This window comes from Varroa jacobsoni, unplaced genomic scaffold, assembly GCF_002532875.2.
Source record: "Varroa jacobsoni isolate VJ856 unplaced genomic scaffold, vjacob_1.0 scaffold_1121, whole genome shotgun sequence".
NCBI classification, from domain to species: domain Eukaryota; kingdom Metazoa; phylum Arthropoda; class Arachnida; order Mesostigmata; family Varroidae; genus Varroa; species Varroa jacobsoni.
Window position 1 is genome coordinate 47,641 of NW_019214023.1, and position 19,283 is coordinate 66,923.

Consider the following 19,283-nt stretch of genomic DNA (forward strand, 5'->3'; position numbering starts at 1 on the left):
AAACTCGAAGATCGTATTAGAAAGTATACCATAGAAAGTAAACATTGGCATCAACATTTCCGCAGATAAAAGCACAACACGTGGGAACCTTTCTCAAATATCTTTTAGGTAATCAAATCGGACAAGCCTTGTGCATCATTTGTGAGCAATTGATTTTTTCAAACTAAAATTATGAAAAAGGCACTGCTATTTTCAGGATTTGCGGAGGATTGCGGAGCAAAAAGACAGACTTTTCGAATAATTTTGTTACTTTCAGGCGTCCTAATTTTGCCCTTTGGTGAAATGTCTTTCCTCAACCTTTCACGGCGCGCACTTTGAGCTTGTATGATGAGTTGCATATAATGATAATTATCATAACAATAAATGCTACGAGGAGCTTCTCAAGCATGCCAATAGAAGTTATCAGCGATAAAATCCGAAAAAGCATTTATTTGGGTACCAACAAGATAATGCTATACGAGACCTTTTTAATTGCACGAAAATTCATATCCTTTCTAGTTACGATAGCATAAAAGAGATGGCCAGAAAAAAGGTGATACTACTTATTTTGCGTTGCTCCTATAGTTTCACCTGGTTTCTGAGTCATTAGCGATCCTTTGATATTTCTAGATTGACAGGGACTAAAACTAATTCTCTTAACGTTAAACAAACATTAAGTAGGTAGACTTAAGCTAATATGCACCTGTTTATCAGAATCAACTTGAAGTGCTTCAGCTGTGACTTCTGGAATTGTTGGTTACGATGTTCTGCAGTACAGGCTCATTTCCACTTGTAGATCGTTGTACTCCTCGAGCTGGCTTTCCTAGTCGCTCTTCGTCTTCGCCTCCACGAATCGGAACGAAGTGCTTTTCATAGTAAGAGAAATAAAGGCTCCATTAGTTTACATGATACTATAAAAGGACAATGACAACAACCGTATAACTAATACCTCCGACACCAACAGCGATAGTACAGCGATAGCATACAGCAAGGTAGATAGATAATTAGATAGTTGGAAATGCGCGATTCCCAAATTTCATTGGCCAGTGTCGATTGCTTCGTGATACTCAATAACACGAGCTCATTCGAAGGTTTCTAGTATGAACCGGCCCTATATGTGAGCATTTGAAGGAAAGCGCCGTAGTCAATATAACTATACACATACACTTCGAAAGACATTAACGAGCTGCAGAAGTTATGAAGTGGATCCGGCTGTCTTCCGAAGACGCAGTGAAACAAACTCCGCATACCAAGCGCGAGCGAGATGCTGGTGACGATGAGATCCTCTTCCCGCTTGTATTAGAAACGCACCTATGGCGCTACTATAACTAGGTACGGCTACCTAAGCTCGAATGCATCAAAAGGCATTTATGAACTAGTATCTAACGAGTTCTCTTGCCGTTGACTAAAATGTACGTTAAACTCAAACGCTGTAGAAAATTTTTATTTAGATGCGTATGAAAAAGCTGACTGCAGTTACTATACAAAATCATGCAAAGAACCCAATCGGGCAAATTGGTAAAGAAAAACTCTTTTCCTCGAACGTACTTGTAGAAAAACTTTTATTAACTTTCTGTTAAATATGCCAAATTTCAGTACGGCCGTCACTGTTATTATGAGTGGCATATGGCCTAAAATTTCATATGGAGTGTCGATTGAACATTCGACGCTTCGTCTGCTGAACGAGTTAAATGACAAATATGGAATTAGTTGTTAGTAGCGGCTAGGATGAATGTGCCCATGCCGTCCCTTCAAAGAAATAACACTGCTCCTTATTAAATCATAATGTTAATAGTCAGATTAGAATCCTTTCATATTAAGGAAACCCTTAACTAGTACTGATACAGTCAATACAAATAAGATTCTTTTTAGTTGTGTGGGATATATATGCGTATCAGAGGCTGCTATCTCATAATACTTTACTTCAACACTTCAGTGGATATTTACAAGGTACGCCTATGTATTGTTACTGTTTTGGCAGCGGCTCGGTCGCCTAATGCGCACCTCTACCTCAACGATTACTTTCCTCTATGGCCGTTCAAACACTGAAATCTAAGTATTGTTAGTTTTTTTTTTTCAAAGGTGACGTAATGGCGACGTCGCTCCGGCTGTTCTGGTCAAGTAAGCCAAAACGCAAATTCTAGAAAGACCCGGAAAGCTGACTATGGCCTCCATAGTGTATAGGGATCCTTCTGTCTGTGATTCTGTGGTGACAAATAGCAAAATGGATATAACACTGTTCAACAAAGACCTTGCAGCTGGTCGTCAGGTGATCAGTTGCTTGGTATCGAAGAGAATATGAAGTTCCTGTTTATGAAATTTTTGCGGCTGTTAGTATTATCGGAACGAATATACGCACTCACGACAATTTGACTTTTACCTCGTGCAGGAAATTTTCGAAAGGACAGCGAATAAATGTGAAAATCTTGATGAGAAACCAATGCGAGACTTTCGTTTGGGACTAGCTTATGCTTATCGTTTGGGAGAGTTATGCTGATCTCAGAGCATCAAGCAGAGGACCAAATCAGCTCACCCAGTGAAGCTCACGACCGGAACCCTAGTGGGATGCTGTAACGGTTTTAGTTAACTTGTTACACTCAATGATAGTTGTTAGGTTAAGGTGAAGCTTTCGCTTACTATTATCTGATCTAAACATAATCAACTGCATCATTCAGGATATTTATAGACTATTGAAAGTATCGCCTGCATATGCATCGACGCAGGAAGGTCAAGTATTTTAAATCCGCAGATTACCCATCAATAAAAAAACAGTATTATCTTTACCTGTCTTGGCCAATTAAACTTTTGAGCTTTCGTTAATTTTTTTTTTTTTTCATTTTCTAAAGTCTAGATATACTCACATTGTTCGTAATTTAGGCAAGGGCTGTTCTACGACAGCAACGTTTGTGCATTTTGCCCGGTTTAGATAGCTCAACGCACCCGCCAGGGTGATAAAATACACAGTCGAGAGGTGGTGAAGCAACTTGTTGCCTAATAACTAACCCATAAATATACAATAAAGATCATCTATGTATTTTGAGATAAGTTTATGGCTTTGATGCTTCCGTAAAATCATATACATATTGTCTAACAGTCTAGGTTGACCCAACCGCTGTACGCCTAACCCGTGCTGCATAATTGTATACCTTAATACAAGCGGAGTTGATGACCTTGTGACTCTAGCCGGTATTAAGCAGGCCACATATGTGCCACTTCTTTCACACGTCAATCATTTTCGATGGCAATTGGTCATTACTGTGGAGAGGATGACACTGTCCATCAAAGCTGATAGCCTAGACATATATATCTTCTGGTCAAGTGTTTTTCAGCGTTTAGCGGACGTGACTATAGGAAACTACCGACGTCATCTTTGTGATCATTGATATAGAATTGTTATGATTATTACACATTAGCTTATCTGTATGTTTTTCCAGAAAAAAAAATGATTTATTCACTGAAACCTACGCGGCATCCGTTTTTTGAGCAGACAAAGACGGGCTTTGAGAGCGAAAAAAAGCAGCTGGGTTAAACATCGATGGCCCCCAGTGCACGTGACAAAGCAATCTCAGCTTGTCGGCCCCTTGTCGGCTGAGTTGTTATGCTGGGAACTTCCTCACGTCCCGTGGTGGTTACGTCGACGTAGACGTAACAGTGCAGAGCTTTGTACCTTGCACGTTCATTCACTTAACACTAACAGCTAGTAGAACACACACGAAAAGACGACAGCATATGAGCAGGTGGAATCTATGGTGACGAATGAATACCGTAAGGAAGCCCATAAATACGAGCACTGTTTTAAAGATGAAGTTCTCGTTGAAACGAGGAAACCGCTCATATACGAGATAGATAACCGAAGTAAAAACGCTAGCCAAACAAGACCCTTAGACGATTACTGTGTTTTGCTGCATTATCCACGTCTGGTATCTGTGTTATTATTATTACTAGATGAACATGCATTTAAGAAGATTAAATGCAACGGCGATGGAGAGAAGATCGCGTAGCGGGCGGAGCAGCTTATTTCAGTGGTGGTCAATTCCTCGCCGGTATGCTTCGCTATTGAGGTAATTCGTGATGTCTTGTCCGCGTGCCACTCACAGCACTGCTGCAAAATGTATGACAAATGCGGCTTTATACTCACAAGGAAATCGATCATAACAGAAGTGCTATTACGGAGGCTTCTCGTCATCAGAGTGAAAAGCTTTTCATCTTTGCGCTACGAGCTGAGAGTACAAAGAAAACGTTTGCTCATTGTTTGGCGTTCAAGAAATCGATTTGAAGCGTATCGGTTGATGTTAGTGCTGAAATATGAGTTGCACAATTGCTCTAGAGGAGGATATTGCGTCCCCACACACACGCACTTGAAAAGACCATCGGCACACTGCACTACGCCATCACGCGCGTTGTCCTTCTCTGCTACGCCTGAAATTTTCCTCGTGGAATCCTTGTAAAAATCCTCCATTAATTCTTTAATACACTTTACTTCGCATTTCCAGTAAAGGTGATATCTATTTTCTAACAGTGTTATGGATCATACATAGGAGTCATTAGCTATATTCGTTATCAAGGATCTGACAACAACCTCTATAAAAACTAGTGATGAATGCTACACCCCCCCCCCCCCCGCCCAGGTTGACACGTAAGAATCGAAACGTCCTTAGCTTTTGACACGATGGCCTTACCGTCACGAAAAAGCACGACTGTGGCCAATTATAGTTGCTGTAATTGGTTCAGCGGTACTCATCGCCTGACGGGATGCGCAGGTGACAGTTCTCCGCTTCCATCCGGTAGCAATCCTTCATCGCCCCTACCAGTTTCTTACCGGCCCGTTTCCCCCTTTAATGAGCCATAGAGGCTAGCCAGAACCAGATGCCAGATGATGGTACTATTTGGCGCCCACAAGTCTCTCTACACTGGTCACTCGTAGCGCTATGCTTTCATCTGCGACAACGGCAACCGCAACAGCGCCAGCAGTAGTGCTAATGAGTAATAGTACCGGTAGTAGTACTTCATATTCCTCCTTTCCGCCTGCCGGAGTCAGCAGAGCTGGGCGTCATCTACAAAGAGCGCGCGCATCGAGAAGGTCTCACTAGCAGATGTTCTTGTTGCGACACTCACTCCGCGCAGAGCCTACCGGCGTGCTGAACTCCGGCGTCTGTGCTCAACGTACCGCAGTCGTTCTAAGCGCCTCTTTGAGACCAGCGAGTTTCGGGTTTTTCATATACATACAGCGGATATAAACAATATAACCAAGCTCGTTAACGGTGTCGCTCACGTTCATGTATGTGCTCTGTCAGAAAAAATCCAATGCTCTTCGCAAGTATTTAATGAGTGCATGAAGACGAACATTAGGCAGTGTGTTCGTACATGATTTGTGTGACAATCCTGATATTTTCTGATCTGACCTCTTGTATCAGCTGTACGATCGGCAATTCGTGAAGAAAAGAAGCGAAGCCTGAAGGCACGCTCTTCTACGACACGCATTTCTACGCTGGCGCAAAAGGCACAATGACAGCCGGAGACAACAGTAATGCGCTGCTTGGCAGGTGGGTTGTTCGATCTAAATTTTCAAAAAATCCCCAGTAGTAACGTCGTTGATTACTTACGAATCCAAGAGCTGAGGCGTGCAGTTAGTTTTAAAGTAACAACGATACTGGCGCATTCCCTCGAACGTAAAGCAGCGATTCTGGTCCACTCTTCATATACGCACGCTCACATATAGATGCTGTTTACCGATTTGAGATCTGGTTAGTGGAGCTGGTTAATGACGGTAGCAGAAAAACATTGAGGGGACAAATGGGAGCGCATCGCTTCCAAGAATCGTAATGGAAAATTTTAACTTCAGTCGAAATTCAAGAGGATGTGGTCTTTTTGTCATATTGAAGTTTTACTAATTGCGCTTTGATTCATACGCAAGATGGCTTACTTTCCCTTGACATTTCGTAGACAAAAAGCAGAGATTCTGCAGACAAGATTCTATATTGTCTACTGACCGTTTATTGTTTGTAGAAAAGGCAGTATCGTTCGTTTAAGTTCGTGGACAATATTAATTAAGGAGATTACTAACTTAACTCGGCTTGGACACGTGCAAGTTAGTTAAAACTTTAAGACAGTATATACTAATTATAAATTAATTGTGTAAAGAGATGCAAAGGATTACCGGCAACGTGGCTATTTCAAAATCACGCTCGTCCTTGAAGTCAGCACAACAATGATCGTTGATTGTCTTTGCCAGCCATTTAAAATGCCTATCTGCTGTTCGTTATATTCTTAATACAGAAACACTGTTACATCATCGCAATTGCCGCGATCACATGTGCACATAAACGCCATACCGGGACCATGCTATCTTAGCGCCAAATTAATGAATACACTTCCCGCCTTTCGTTTTGAATAACCTGTATTTTTTTGGGATGCAATGTACGTAAGGTTACAGAAATTCAAGCTAAAATGGAAGTAGATATATCTAACAATAGGTGTCTACCTTTTTGTATTGACAACCGTTGTTCGCGTAGCTACTACACAATGAACGCACAAATGTCGAAAGTGTCGATTGAAGATGACGAAGACTGCCTGCGCAGTCCCGCCTTCGAAGATGAGGGATCCTGTACACAGCTTCGATTGATGTATCCGGCCGCGGGAGCAGTCTTCATGGCTGCCCTAGCTATCGGCGCAGCAATCGGGTATCCCGCAATGGCCATCAGCTCGATAATCGCCGACGCGGCTTTTGGTTCTGCAGTTGGCGCTGCAATGGAAAAAGACTCCACAAACATTGCTTGGTTCAACAGCATTGTGGCACTCGCCGCCTTATTGGGCGCCTTCATTGCAGGTGCGTGATTTACAGACCTCTTATTCCAATCAAGTCAATACGATTCATCAGTGAGAAATCATCTCTTTCCGTTAGAACCGCTACATTGTTACTTTACACGTAACGATTTCTTCATGATTTTTATCAAAAGCCCCACACAAGCCTTAACTGCGAGGTGTACGCTTCTTCACGTCTCCACCATACGAAGGTCGAGATCGTTCCTAAGAACTTTAATGCAAATTGACAGTAATACCTTGTTCCGATTGAGTTATTAAGCGTGTACCAGTTGATGACAGCTACGTTTTTCAGTAATAGCGTAGCTGCCAGATAGCAATAGAAAACCATACTTCAGTGGCGTCTGATGCAGGGTCTCTTAGCCATATGCGATCTAAAGCCGCCTGAAAAGGCCCGCTGAATATCAATGATCAGTTTGTTTTGTCATCCTCAGTAGGTAACTAAATTGTAGCAAGCTCCATGAATCGTTTGTTCACTGCACCACGACGCACTATTCGTTGCATTGAGTTAATGACAAATAACTATTTCGGTGTTTAGCACAAGCATCTGGCAAACTGTTTTGGTCGCATTTATCAAATGACAAAAGTGTATCTTTATTGATTTACGACAAGTTTATAATCTACGAAGTATTACCTAAAGCGCGTGGTCGTACGCGGATCGTCCGCTGAGCTATAAGTAAAAAAAGCTAAACATAATCGGAAGTGTTTTTGGAGCGTCTCGTGCGGCCACCATTCAGGCGAGTATCAATTAACTAAAACTCCTAATGGCTAGCCAATTCTATGAATGTACTAGGCTAAGCGTCACGACGCTGGTGCACTACCTGAGAAGTTCGGCGCACTCCTTATAATGCGACGGCGGTTACGAGTATTGCTAAAAGCGGCAGCAACAAACGTTGCCACAATTAGACCACCATCATTATGGAAGATTTTGTCCGGCCGTCCTACAAGCACCAGCGGCCGCAAAGAGCACGTTCAGATAGCAGACGGATAATATGGAGCTGGACAAGCAAACGAAACACAAACAGAGCAATCTTTCATATGGCAAATAGTGCGAGCAGAGGAGCTTGCGAACAGCCGGCAAGACGACTGTCTCTAACGATAACAACGACAACAACAGCGACATTAGCTACGGTGACGCCGAGCTTGCTGATGCTGGTGATGATAGTTAAACATTTATTGCTACCGACGTCTCTGTCGACTTTAGCGCTAATGGAATGATTCCACTAGTCCCCTTTTTCAGCCTCGTAACAGCTAGTCTTACTGCTGCTGCTACTGCTGCTGCTACCGGCGATGATAATGATGATAGAGTCATGATACGGCTCAACACGGCGCCAATATCATCATCATCGTGATCATCATCATCATCATCATCGCGATCGTCGTGATCATCATCATCATCATCGTCATCACAATCACCATCAGCAGCAGCAGCAACAACAACAACAACAACAACAACATCATCACTGCGATGATGGCCATCGTCGGCGTTGTCATAGGGATATCCTCAATTCGATATCTGCGTATCTCTTTTTTTCTCGATGTATATGCGGCTGGCCGCCGTTCTTGTGATCCCCTGCTTCATACCTGCGATCCTCCCTTCGTTCATATCTTTCTTTCCTCGTTTCATCATCACCCATACCTGGTTATGATGATGATCTTTACATGAATGATGTTGTTTGATGACAGTACTGATTATTTGAATTATTTCTAGTTTGTTCGCGCAGCAGTGACGAAGTTCGACTGCTGTGGACTGGTAGCCGGTTGGTAGGGGAACCCATCATGAGCTAAAACTGAAAATACGTATATTGCAACTACACACTTTGTGCGTCCGACCACGCGAGATCCTGCGCTGAATCATTCTCGTAGGCCGGACGTTACATACCGCTGCGGTTGCCCGCCTAAGCGGTACGTGTACGGCGCAACCCGCTTATTGACGCTCCATCCAGGCTCGAATTTGGGCACCAGTTTCCGGGACGTATTGGATTTCTGGCCTGGAAGGAATGAAGTGGCGGGAAGAAGCGCCCCGTTTTCGTTGGCCAAAGCAATTTTTTTTATCGACTTAATGATGGCGCGACATTTTCGTAATATAAAAAGAAACGGAGAGTAATAGAAGAAAAGCTCACCAGGGATGATCACACGCGCGTGATTTTCAAGCCGTGCAAGCCAACGGGCAGCTGATAACTGAAATCTGCCCACTCATAAGGCAATGGCAAATGCGTAGACTGGATAAAATCTAAATAAACAAATATTGTCACCGGGCAGTGAATGAAGCACCGGATGAATATGAGATCACAAAAATACTAAATGAGATCTTCGAAAGGCCTGCACCAAGGCCAGCGGGTCCCCACCGGCCAAACGCGGCTGTGGGCAGCCAGTTTACTAGAAGTCTAACGGTAGTACAAAGAGAATTAATCTTGCTCCGCAAAATCTACACAAGGACGAGTGGTTAACAGCGGAGACATCAGATTATGGACAAAGAAGCACTGGTCCGAACCCGCAATCAGGTGGTAGAACTCAAGGTCTTTTACCAAATACTCCATGTGCTGACAAAGCTGCTAAATGGAAAGAGTTAGTAGTAGAAAAGGATAGCTTAAAGCCAGCCTACAAAATCGTTACAAACAAACAAAGGGAATAAGCCACCCGTCTACCGGTCAGATTGAAAGTGTGGTCGATCATCTCTTTGCAAGACAGTTTCCTAAACGGACGGGTCATGTAGATATGGATTGGTGAGCAGTGCACCCTTAAGATCAGTGCAGAGCTAATCGGAGCAGTAAGGCAACGACTGGCGACAGATAAGGTACCGCGATAAAGACCCTGTTGAGGCAACGGGTCTTTTGGTCAAGGATGGCCGCACTTATTCCAAATACCGGCAAATAAACTCCTTAGAAAAAGGCGATCCCCTAGGATACAAAAAGAAACGAAACCGGTGTTAATTCTCAAACCGAAAGACAAAACATCGGTGCACTGACATATTTGCTTGCTGAATATGATGGTGAAGGTAGTAGACAGGATAATCATTGCCAGGTTAGAGAAAGAACAGGGCCTTATGAAATTCTTAGAACGAGTTTCGCAGAGGCAGATCCACCCTTGACCAATCCAAAGGATACTTACTCAGTACGGAAAAGGACCTGAACAGGAGAAACTCCGTGTAATTGTATCTTTTATTACAAAAATGCCTTTGGCTGCTAGTCATGGTATCATTATAAAGGAACCTTTAACTTATCCTATTTAGATGGCAAAGAGTTGGACGTGGGCCACGAACGAGGGCAGATCTCAGTAGGAGTCCCCGAAGGATTAGTCCCCGGTCCAACGTTGTAGAATTTAGCGCACAATGACGTACCGGCAATACCTGGTTTACCAGACGGTGTCTAATATGTAGTTTACGCGGACGACCTGGGTTGCCGATGACGACGGGGACTAAATCGAGGCTGGAGGACAAGAGGGATGTCGCCTTTGGACGTGACTAGTACCTGGCTGGAGGAGTATCACTTCAGGATGGTGGCGGAAAAAGTGAGGCCGTCTTCTGGACGGTCAGGGAAAAGGGCACGGATTGGACTACAGGACGCGGGGTCCCGGTCTCATACCTAACAGAGACAAGTGGTTTAACAGGTTATTCGGCAAGTTATTATATGGAATTACCTAGGTGTTTACTGGCCATAGCAACATCACACGTTTATGGTGAAAGTCGGCAAAATCCAGATTACCACCTGCGTCATAAGCGGTTTGTGTCTGCTGGATAATTCAGAGCAAATGATCTCTGAATATGGAGTTCTTTAAGACATAAGGCGCGAAATAGAGTGCTGTCACATATAGACAATTAAAGAAATTAATAGCGGCATGATCACGTCACAGAACTCACGGGCCGCTGCGTTTAGCTTTAGAGGTATAACGAGAGAGAACGAAGAACCAGAAAATATTTGAAGAAGATTCGACAGTGAACTGTGTCAGAGTAAGAGCAACTGATCATAACCCCTCCACTTGAAAAAAAGATATCAATTGCTTTTCGTTGGCTGTCGCAAGGTTGAAGCGACCTGGCCCATTCTGAGGTACAGCACCCTGTTTATTGTTCGCAATATAGAATTGGCATCGTCTGGCGTCGAAATTTGTATATGTGTGCAATTAACCTGATAGTGATTTGGTTTGTGGCATTGGTAGCACACATTTCGGTACGACAACTCGCGGACCTATGTTGGACAAGCGTAGCCTATCTGATAATCGACCGCACTTGGTGTCGGTCCCAGGGGGTATAACGCCGGCTGCCTGAATTAAGGCATTACATTAAGCAGGGTTAATCGGAACAACGATATTCGTTAACGGAACCGATATAGCTATCCTCCTTATACTGCACACAAGGACTTGATAGTAGTAAACGAAATCTAGCTCGTCCCAGAGGGCTCGCTTAACATTATGAATGTTTCGAACATCTGCACTTTAGTCTTCATCAGCTCGAAACCCTTCCGCTAAGCCGACTTTATCTAAGGAAATACGCTCGTTCAATGTCTAATTTAAAAATTTCCTGATTGGCTTGCCATTTAGGAGGAAGACCGCTGCCAAAAAAACAAAGTCTAGGTCTATCATAAGCCGCAAATAGTCCAGAAGGCGGGCGGATTAGGTCGTCCATATTCTCTTAAATTCCATCGCTGCCACCAAATTTTCAACAGTGGCAAATTTTTTGTCAGCTAGACACTGGCGATTAAATGGCCAGCTGGAGAGGATTATATTTACTGGAGAGGAAATACATTTATTATAACTATAATATGTATTTTGTTTAGCTTCCTTGTTCAATACTCTTGTTATCGTTAACATGGTGATTTTAATATTGGCGATCATATCCTTGAGATGGCAACAACCTTTTACTATTGAAGAAGTTCTTCGAAAGAACAAACATTTCTCAATCATTTACAGGCGATTTCGATTAAGCTGACCGGTCCATTGTTACTAATATGAACAATAAACAGGGTCTGCCTTGCGATCGTTATCTTTTTGTAATTGCCCTAGATGTATTATATATACCTCCAGTAGCCCTTCACGCTTAACTAGTCGTGATGTTTTACACTATTAGTTACATAACATAATTCCTTTTACACTCTTATATATAAATACACATGGTACATTGAGAGTACAGATGGAAACCACTTTTTCAAGACGACATCTTCACTGCGCGAAGAAAAAATAAAAAAAGAAAGTGCCTTCCATCGTTTCTAAAATGAATGACCAGAGTCAGTACTTCTTAAGCTGAGACGTCGACACTCTGAAAGCGGACAGTAACAGTATGTAAGATAGTTTTATTTGCAGCATGGCACAGTTGACCCATTGTGTGCCAGGAACAATTTTAGCCAAGATCAGCTTATGCAACCCCATGTATTGGACATTTCCAGCAGACAATGTTAAAGCAACCATACCATTAATTATACTAATTCAATAAATTTCCAATTAGATTTAAATATGCTATGTTTTATGTATACATTGCTACGAATACCATTTGAACTAAGGTAAACACTATGATTAACGAATTTATCTGTACTTTGGTTGTACAGATACTTGTACTTAAACAGAAAATTCTATAAGTAGACAATATAGCCGAAAGTGCTAATTTTCAATGAAACTGGTGTTTTTTTTTTATACGCTATTGGCGCTCGTCGGCGCATTGTTTGTGTCTGTTCACTGGTCTTGGTACGTCTGTTGGTTTAGCTGACCGTGCTAGGGTCTTTCATACTTCTTCTTAGATGAGAGGCCGTTTGCGCAAGCTTTGTGTGGCCAGAACAGAGTGGCACTGGCCGGTCACGGCAGACGGTACGGGAAGACGATCTTGAATTGGCAAACAACCGTTGTTTGCCAGATCTCAATGAGCGGAAAAGTACAGGAACCTGATTTTACCTCTCAGGCCAAGGTAGCGTTGGAAATTGAAAGCAAAGACATCTCGTAAGAACGCATCAATTCATTAGCATCACAAACGACCCAGTTTGCTACAACATACGCACTTCACATTTTTATAGCATTGCAATGCTATGACGTACGAGCTATAAGATGAATGTTTACTTGATAAAACTCTGTTAATAAATTGATTGCAAACATGTCAGTAAATTATTGACTGGAAAACTTACGGAGAACCAAGCTGAAAACCAAGAAAGTCAGCGAAAACGGCCAGCTTTAGTCGACCGTGGTTTTAATAGGGTCGCAATGTTTCAATCTCAGGACGAAGAGTCGACAGACACTGCGTATTAATACCCAGCTACGTACACGCACCAACAAATTCAACTATTTAGCATGCATTAGACTCGTGTCTTGCCTATTTACGCCAGCCTGGGCGTCATTCAGTGTAGACGTACTAAATTTAGACTTCTGTTTAACGTATTTAGGTGGTATTCAAATCTAAGATACCGGACGTTAGATATTGTTACTGCATAATTTTAGGACCTTTGGCGAACTCGACGGGTCGAAAGCCTACGATCATTATTGCTTGCATCCCTTTTACCATCGGTTGGATATTAGTTGCTGTAGCAGAAGACCTTTCGGTGTTATTCGGAGGACGTATTCTTACTGGAATATCAACTGGAATGATTTGTGTCGCTGGACCTATCTACATCGTGGAAGTGTCTTCTCACTCAGCTCGGGGCCTTCTTGGAGGTCTCTTCGGAGGAATCATGTCAACTGGTAAGTACTACATTGCAATGGTATTCACATCGGTGTAGAACATTACAATACATAGGAAGGGAAAAGCGACGTGTTTCAATTTCTCAGAAAGTACAAGTAAGGTAAACAGAATTCCGCGCTTCATTTAAATTGCACTCTTCTAGACTAGAGTTTCGTATTTTGCAGGTATCCTGCTCTGTGGAATTTTCGGAGGCCTAGTTCTAGAATGGCGTGGCTTGGCGTTTCTAAATGCAACTCTTCCGGCTCTGACAACCATTGCCTTTCTCTTCCTACCAGAGTCACCTAAACTGCTGGTCTCGAAAGGAAGGTGAGCATCCATTATTATGTTGTTTTTAAAAAGCTATAAGTTTCAGTGGTGGCTAAGACCCCAACGAAGCTAGTATCGCAAATCAGTTCCATGTTCGTGTTTGAGTTCAGAGATCCGCGCAAAAAATGTTTACGGAAATCTTCCTCACAGAAAGGAAGAGCCATCTCAAAGAGAAATTTGTGTATAAAAAAAGATACAAATTTTTTTTTGCACGTTTTTGAAGCGAGGGTAAGGAATAACCCACTAAACGTGCGAGCGCGAGTAATAAAAAGGGTGTAGACGTCTTCGAGGAAGACGACGGGCGTTATCTGAAACATTTGGGTATTAAAAGCTTGATGAAGAAGGTAGGAATGGGCCACTAAAGTCGGAGGAACACTTTTAGTGAAGGATCCTCAAGTGTCAGGGGTTGAAAGCTGTGAAGCACTCTTGGCCTAATTTTGGTTGAGAGAAATTTGCAGTTTATGATAGATTGAGAGATCAGTCAGAGTATGGAATGGATTTTGGCCGTATGCTCTGATAAAATATAGAACTAAAAGCTAAGCATGTTTACAAAAATGTTTACTTCATTAATCACTTATGATGTTGCTACAGTGTATACGCATCAGGGTCGGGTCTGTTTTTCTTTGGTAGATCAACAGCTGGTTATCCGGGCGCATGTAAAACAAAAGAATAATAAAAAAAGAAAAAGCTTTTAGTAATTGCTGCATCCACATAATATAATAGTTTTACAAGAAAGGTACGGACTTTTTGTACGGTACGGTACGCTTATGAGCGGTCAGACTAAAAGGCTCAAGGAGGCCTAGCGATAAGGTTATAATATATGATAATAAGCGCGTGGACGATGTCTAGGCACCTATATTGAAAGACAACTTTTTTGCTCTAGAGAGCCAAACTCGATCAAACTCCACCGAAAAGTCAACAGTACGGGTAGAGAAGCTCACGCTCATGTTTCAGCGTTTTGTTTAACGTGTCGTCAACAACCGTGCAGGCATCTCCAATTGGAGATTACCTAAGAGAAAAGAGACTCGATCTAGGTTGCTGATTGGCACTTCAGCAGATTTTTGTTACTGGATCGTAAATGGCTGAGAGAAATCGACATTTACTGGCGTAATCCACTATCGAAGTGCTCGCAACGAACCCACCTGTCTCTCATGTAATGTATTTCGAATCAAGGAACTCTATACGTTGGCGCCTTGCTTAGAAGTCACTTGACTGTGGCTATGCACGACTCACGGCCAAGGGTTCAGATAAGAGACCCGAAGCAAACAGCTTTGGCAAGTTTACTAAGCACAAACAAATTTTGAAAGCGTTTATGTGCATTTTTTCTCATTCCAAATCGACCTGACGTCAATGAGTACAAGCTTACCCTTTAAAATACGTGTTTAAAATACGCAACCGGTGGGGTCAAATCTCATCGTAATAGCCTACGTTCGAGGATATATACGGACATGCTTACCAGGCCTAGGTGAGTGCCCTCCTGCCCGCCGTAATCTGCCAAGACAGGATGTGCCTTCTTTATTGGCTCTTATTTTCTGCGAAGATGCTGTAAACAGATTTATCGGACTGAATGAAGAAAAAAGCATTGATACGAAGGAAAGTGCTCTCTAGTTCGAAGCGGAACAACATTTTTACGGATGGCTACAACAGTCTAGATTTTCTCTGTGCCCTATTGGATCAGACTGCTCATTTTCAGCAGACGTATGCTTTCAGAAACATTATACCATTGCGTGAGCTGAGCAAACAAGCGAGATGAGGACTACAATAGCCGTCGACATCACGGTCGGTAGGGTGATAGCAGCGTTTCTGCAGCCCAAGCTTAACAAGTGACAGGTTTAGGTCAGATAAGGCCTGAGTACATTAAAGATGTGACAGTGCTAGTCCCATACAGCACTACCATTTACAACGCTTGTCTTCGTAACGGAAGGACACCGAACGACTGGTAGGAGGCACTTCGTCCCGTTACCCGAAGAAGACAAAGGCAATCACGAAGAACAAACTTGTGCAGGGCAATTGCTAACAACAAGGTAACTTCAGCTTTATTTCTCACGTGTTTCTGGAAAGCTTCCTCGAAAAAAATGGAAAAATCAATACTAAATGCGTACTAGATTCTGCTTGCCAAGGTAAATCCGTTATAAACTATGAGGCACCAAATAGTTCATCTACGCTGTATGGATCGGTTCCAAAACGGCATTCTACAAATTTCATCAAAGGTCACTGAGACAAGAACGTCCTGCAGATTCATTGCTCAAAAGAGTACTACGCCTACATAAATTTCGTCGTAACCATTACGTGCATTTGCTAGCAGACACGCCGGTATTCATAAAGGATCTTTAATGGCAGTTGAGCGTAAGGGAAACGGCTACAGTTTTTGTCATTGGCGCCATAGTGGACGAAACATTGAATAAACTGCACAAAAAAAACTCGACATGTTGAAATGATTATGTTGTTTGTATACAATGCACTTAGTAAAGTTGAAAATATATAACTTGTTAATGAATCATATATAGCAGTTGCAAGATTCTGGGCAGATAACTAACTGGCTTTCTATATGATTGGAAAAAATGTGAACCTATGTATAACTGCATTTATATAATTATGTTTATTAGTATGAATAGAGTTGAAGCTTTTTTTTGATAACTAATTGTGTTTTTTTTTTCGTTAAAAATAATAGCAGACTTTGCTCCCACGAATTAAGCAATGCTATCGGCCATCGGCAACATACATTTTAATGGTGGCTTTTTTTGCAGGATATATAATATGATTATCATTTGTAATTTTTCAGATTTGATGAAGCGGTTCAGGCTATGAAAAGACTGCATGGTAATCGTATCGATGCCCGACTTGAGGTCTTCGTCATGAAAGATCAATGTGAACATCATGAGGAATTTTCAATGCGGGATATCTTTTCGAAAGCGACGCTGAAAGCTGCTGGAATCGCAATTTCTCTAATGTTGTTCCAGGGATTTTCTGGCATAAACGCTGTCATCATGTACGCCGTTCCCATTTTCCGCACGGCCGCACCATCAGTAAACCCGATTTACTGCACGATCATGCTGCAGGCCTTACAGGCCTTATTTAATGCCATTGCTTCACCCATCACAAACCGCTTTGGTCGGAAAGTTCCAAGCGTCATTTCGACGTTGGGCGTATGCGTCTCGCTCAGCGGGTTCGCCTTTTATCAGCATTCGAACACGGACAGTCATGTCTGGGTACCAGTGCTTTGTTGCATGACTGCCGTCATTTCATTCGCAATTGGGTTGGGCCCCTTGCCGTGGCTCATCGTGGCCGAAATTTCACCCACAAGAACCGCGGGCCTGATTTCAGCTTTAGCCACATCAACAGCTTGGGCATCCTTCTTCATCCTTATTCGAACCTTTGATAGTCTTGTGACTGCGCTGAGTTCGCCTGTGGTTTTTTGGATATACTCGGGCTGGTGTTTTGTCGGCGTTCTATTCAGTATTTTCCTTCTGCCCGAAACGGCCAACAAATCCCACTACGAAATCCAAATGATGCTAGAGGGGCGAACTTTTCCCAAGGAACTTGAGAATGAAGGAGCCCGTGACAGCCCTAAAGTTCTCGTACACAATGAACAGGATAGCTGTTAAGCAGGCCAACTCCTGAGATCCTTAACCAGGTGTTTTCCCTTTAAAACTGGCTGTAAACACTAAATACTATCAACATTAGATCTGTTATTTTGGATGTATATCTCATAAAGGTAGATAGATACATTTGCTGTTCTAAAGCAGCCTGGGAGAATTAACGTTCAAACCCAATGAGAATACATAGAGAAAATATTCGCAGAGGCAAAAATTTTTACCCGAGTATCTTCTCATAATACTTGCTATATGTCATTATCTCATTAATGGATAATTAATATGTCGACAATAGACAATGAAACACCTCCACTTCCTCAGTAAACGCGTACCTTTAGTAAGTTCTTTCTTCGAGAAATTCGTTTGAAACTACTTGTACGCCAAATACCTGCAATATTCATCTGACAGAGTGTTTCAGTGTGTTGACTGTCTCAGAAGTCGTACATTTTTACAATGCATACATCATTCGCGAATGAAGAACATCAGGATGAAGTCGAAGAGATGTTGACGTAAAGCTCGGCTAGATCTGACTCATAGAATAGCATTATTTATCAATCAGTTTAGCGTTAATTTTCAAATGTTAAATCCAGCAAACAGACGTACTACGCTGCTAAAATGTTTTTTTTTTTTTTCTAGTGGCTTTTATCGGTTTTCAGTAACGCTATCATAGAAAATCGTTTGGCTAGGAGAAGTTCCCATTTGAGTGGATATTGCTCCAGTCTGTAAATAGTTGCATACTCATGACCTCTAGCACGATCTGAAGTTGTACCAAAAACCTTCATAGAAAAAAGTGGTCTCGAGCGGCACTTTTAAACGTAATCGAGTCCCTGATTTATGGCTTACCTCAGGATTCATACAGAAAAAAAGCCGCAGAGATACAGGTCGAAATTGAACAAGCGACATCCAAAGGGGCATATCAGGCTTTTCGTCTGAAAGTTTTTCCGTATTACTTCTTTAAACAGTCGTAATTCCATATTTGTATTGATCATATAATCGATAAACTATACAAGTGTTGCTTCTATACGCTATATTTTAATAATCTACTATTGTGAAACAGTGACCAAAGTGGTCTAATGCCTCTCGTTGACCTCTTGTTTCATTAGATAAGTAAGGTGCTTCTTATCTAATTATGGATATAATAAGGTTGGGTTTTAAAAAAAAAAAAAAACATTCATTCCGTTCGTTGAAAATGCAAAGTAATATTTTTTTACTGTTCAAGTGTTGACCCTAATTTAGAGTATTTGCCTTGTGCAATCATAATTTGAATGTGTGAGCCGAAAAAATAAGTTCCATAGTCCTGATTTTATCGTTTATAACAAGTAGTTGGCCGCATTATCTAGTAAGTGCCTAATAAAATGGCTGTGACAATTTGTAGTACGTGAATCAGATACGTTGCAATGATTTTTACAGTTTTCAGCGTGCCGATTTCCTGTATAGTTACGCATGCCTCATTTCCCAAGCTTAAAAGCTAAATCTGTACGCTTCTATTAGACAATGTTGATTGAATTTATAATCGTACCCGAAGACATCCGCTCTTTTAATACAAACAAACGATTTTCTTCTTGAAGAAAAATTCTTTTAGAGAGTATCTACTATTTGCAGAAAATAAAAATTTCGTTGTATTATCGGCTCAGTTATTTAAAATGGTTCGACTGTAGCCGTCTAGGAGGCTGCGTATCAGATTCATGTTGATGTTTCATTATTTTTTTACATGATTTTTTCGCGTCGCTGATGAGAGACGACTGAAGTGAGAGTTTTCTAGATGACTATTTTTTATCCGTAGTGGTACCTAAAGCCTTTACTTCGTCGTATATATATGTACATAAATTTTAGTTAAACACCACGAAAAAGTGCAAAAAACGTTGTATATAAATGAATATACATATAAAATAAAACGCTACGAATCAGTGCTAAGAAAAATCGACAATACC

The 19,283-nt window shown here is 41.8% G+C and overlaps 1 protein-coding gene across 3 annotated transcripts; it reads left to right on the forward strand.

Annotated features, from left to right (window-relative positions):
- The first annotated feature begins 838 nt into the window (after positions 1-838).
- LOC111266857 (facilitated trehalose transporter Tret1) lies at positions 839-19,279 on the forward strand. Of its 3 annotated transcripts, XM_022844680.2 has the most exons (5): positions 839-5,522; positions 6,492-6,805; positions 13,213-13,452; positions 13,618-13,759; positions 16,542-19,279. In XM_022844680.2, the coding sequence occupies exons 1-5, from the start codon at positions 5,485-5,487 to the stop codon at positions 17,362-17,364; spliced, it is 1,557 nt and encodes a 518-aa protein (XP_022700415.1). In that variant the 5' UTR covers positions 839-5,484; the 3' UTR covers positions 17,365-19,279. The 3 variants fall into 3 exon arrangements, with proteins under 3 accessions (XP_022700415.1, XP_086827212.1, XP_086827213.1); XM_086971086.1 differs by lacking the exon at positions 839-5,522 and having other exon boundaries at positions 6,362-6,805; XM_086971087.1 differs by lacking the exon at positions 839-5,522 and having other exon boundaries at positions 6,362-6,805; positions 13,291-13,452.
- The last annotated feature ends 4 nt before the right edge of the window (positions 19,280-19,283 follow it).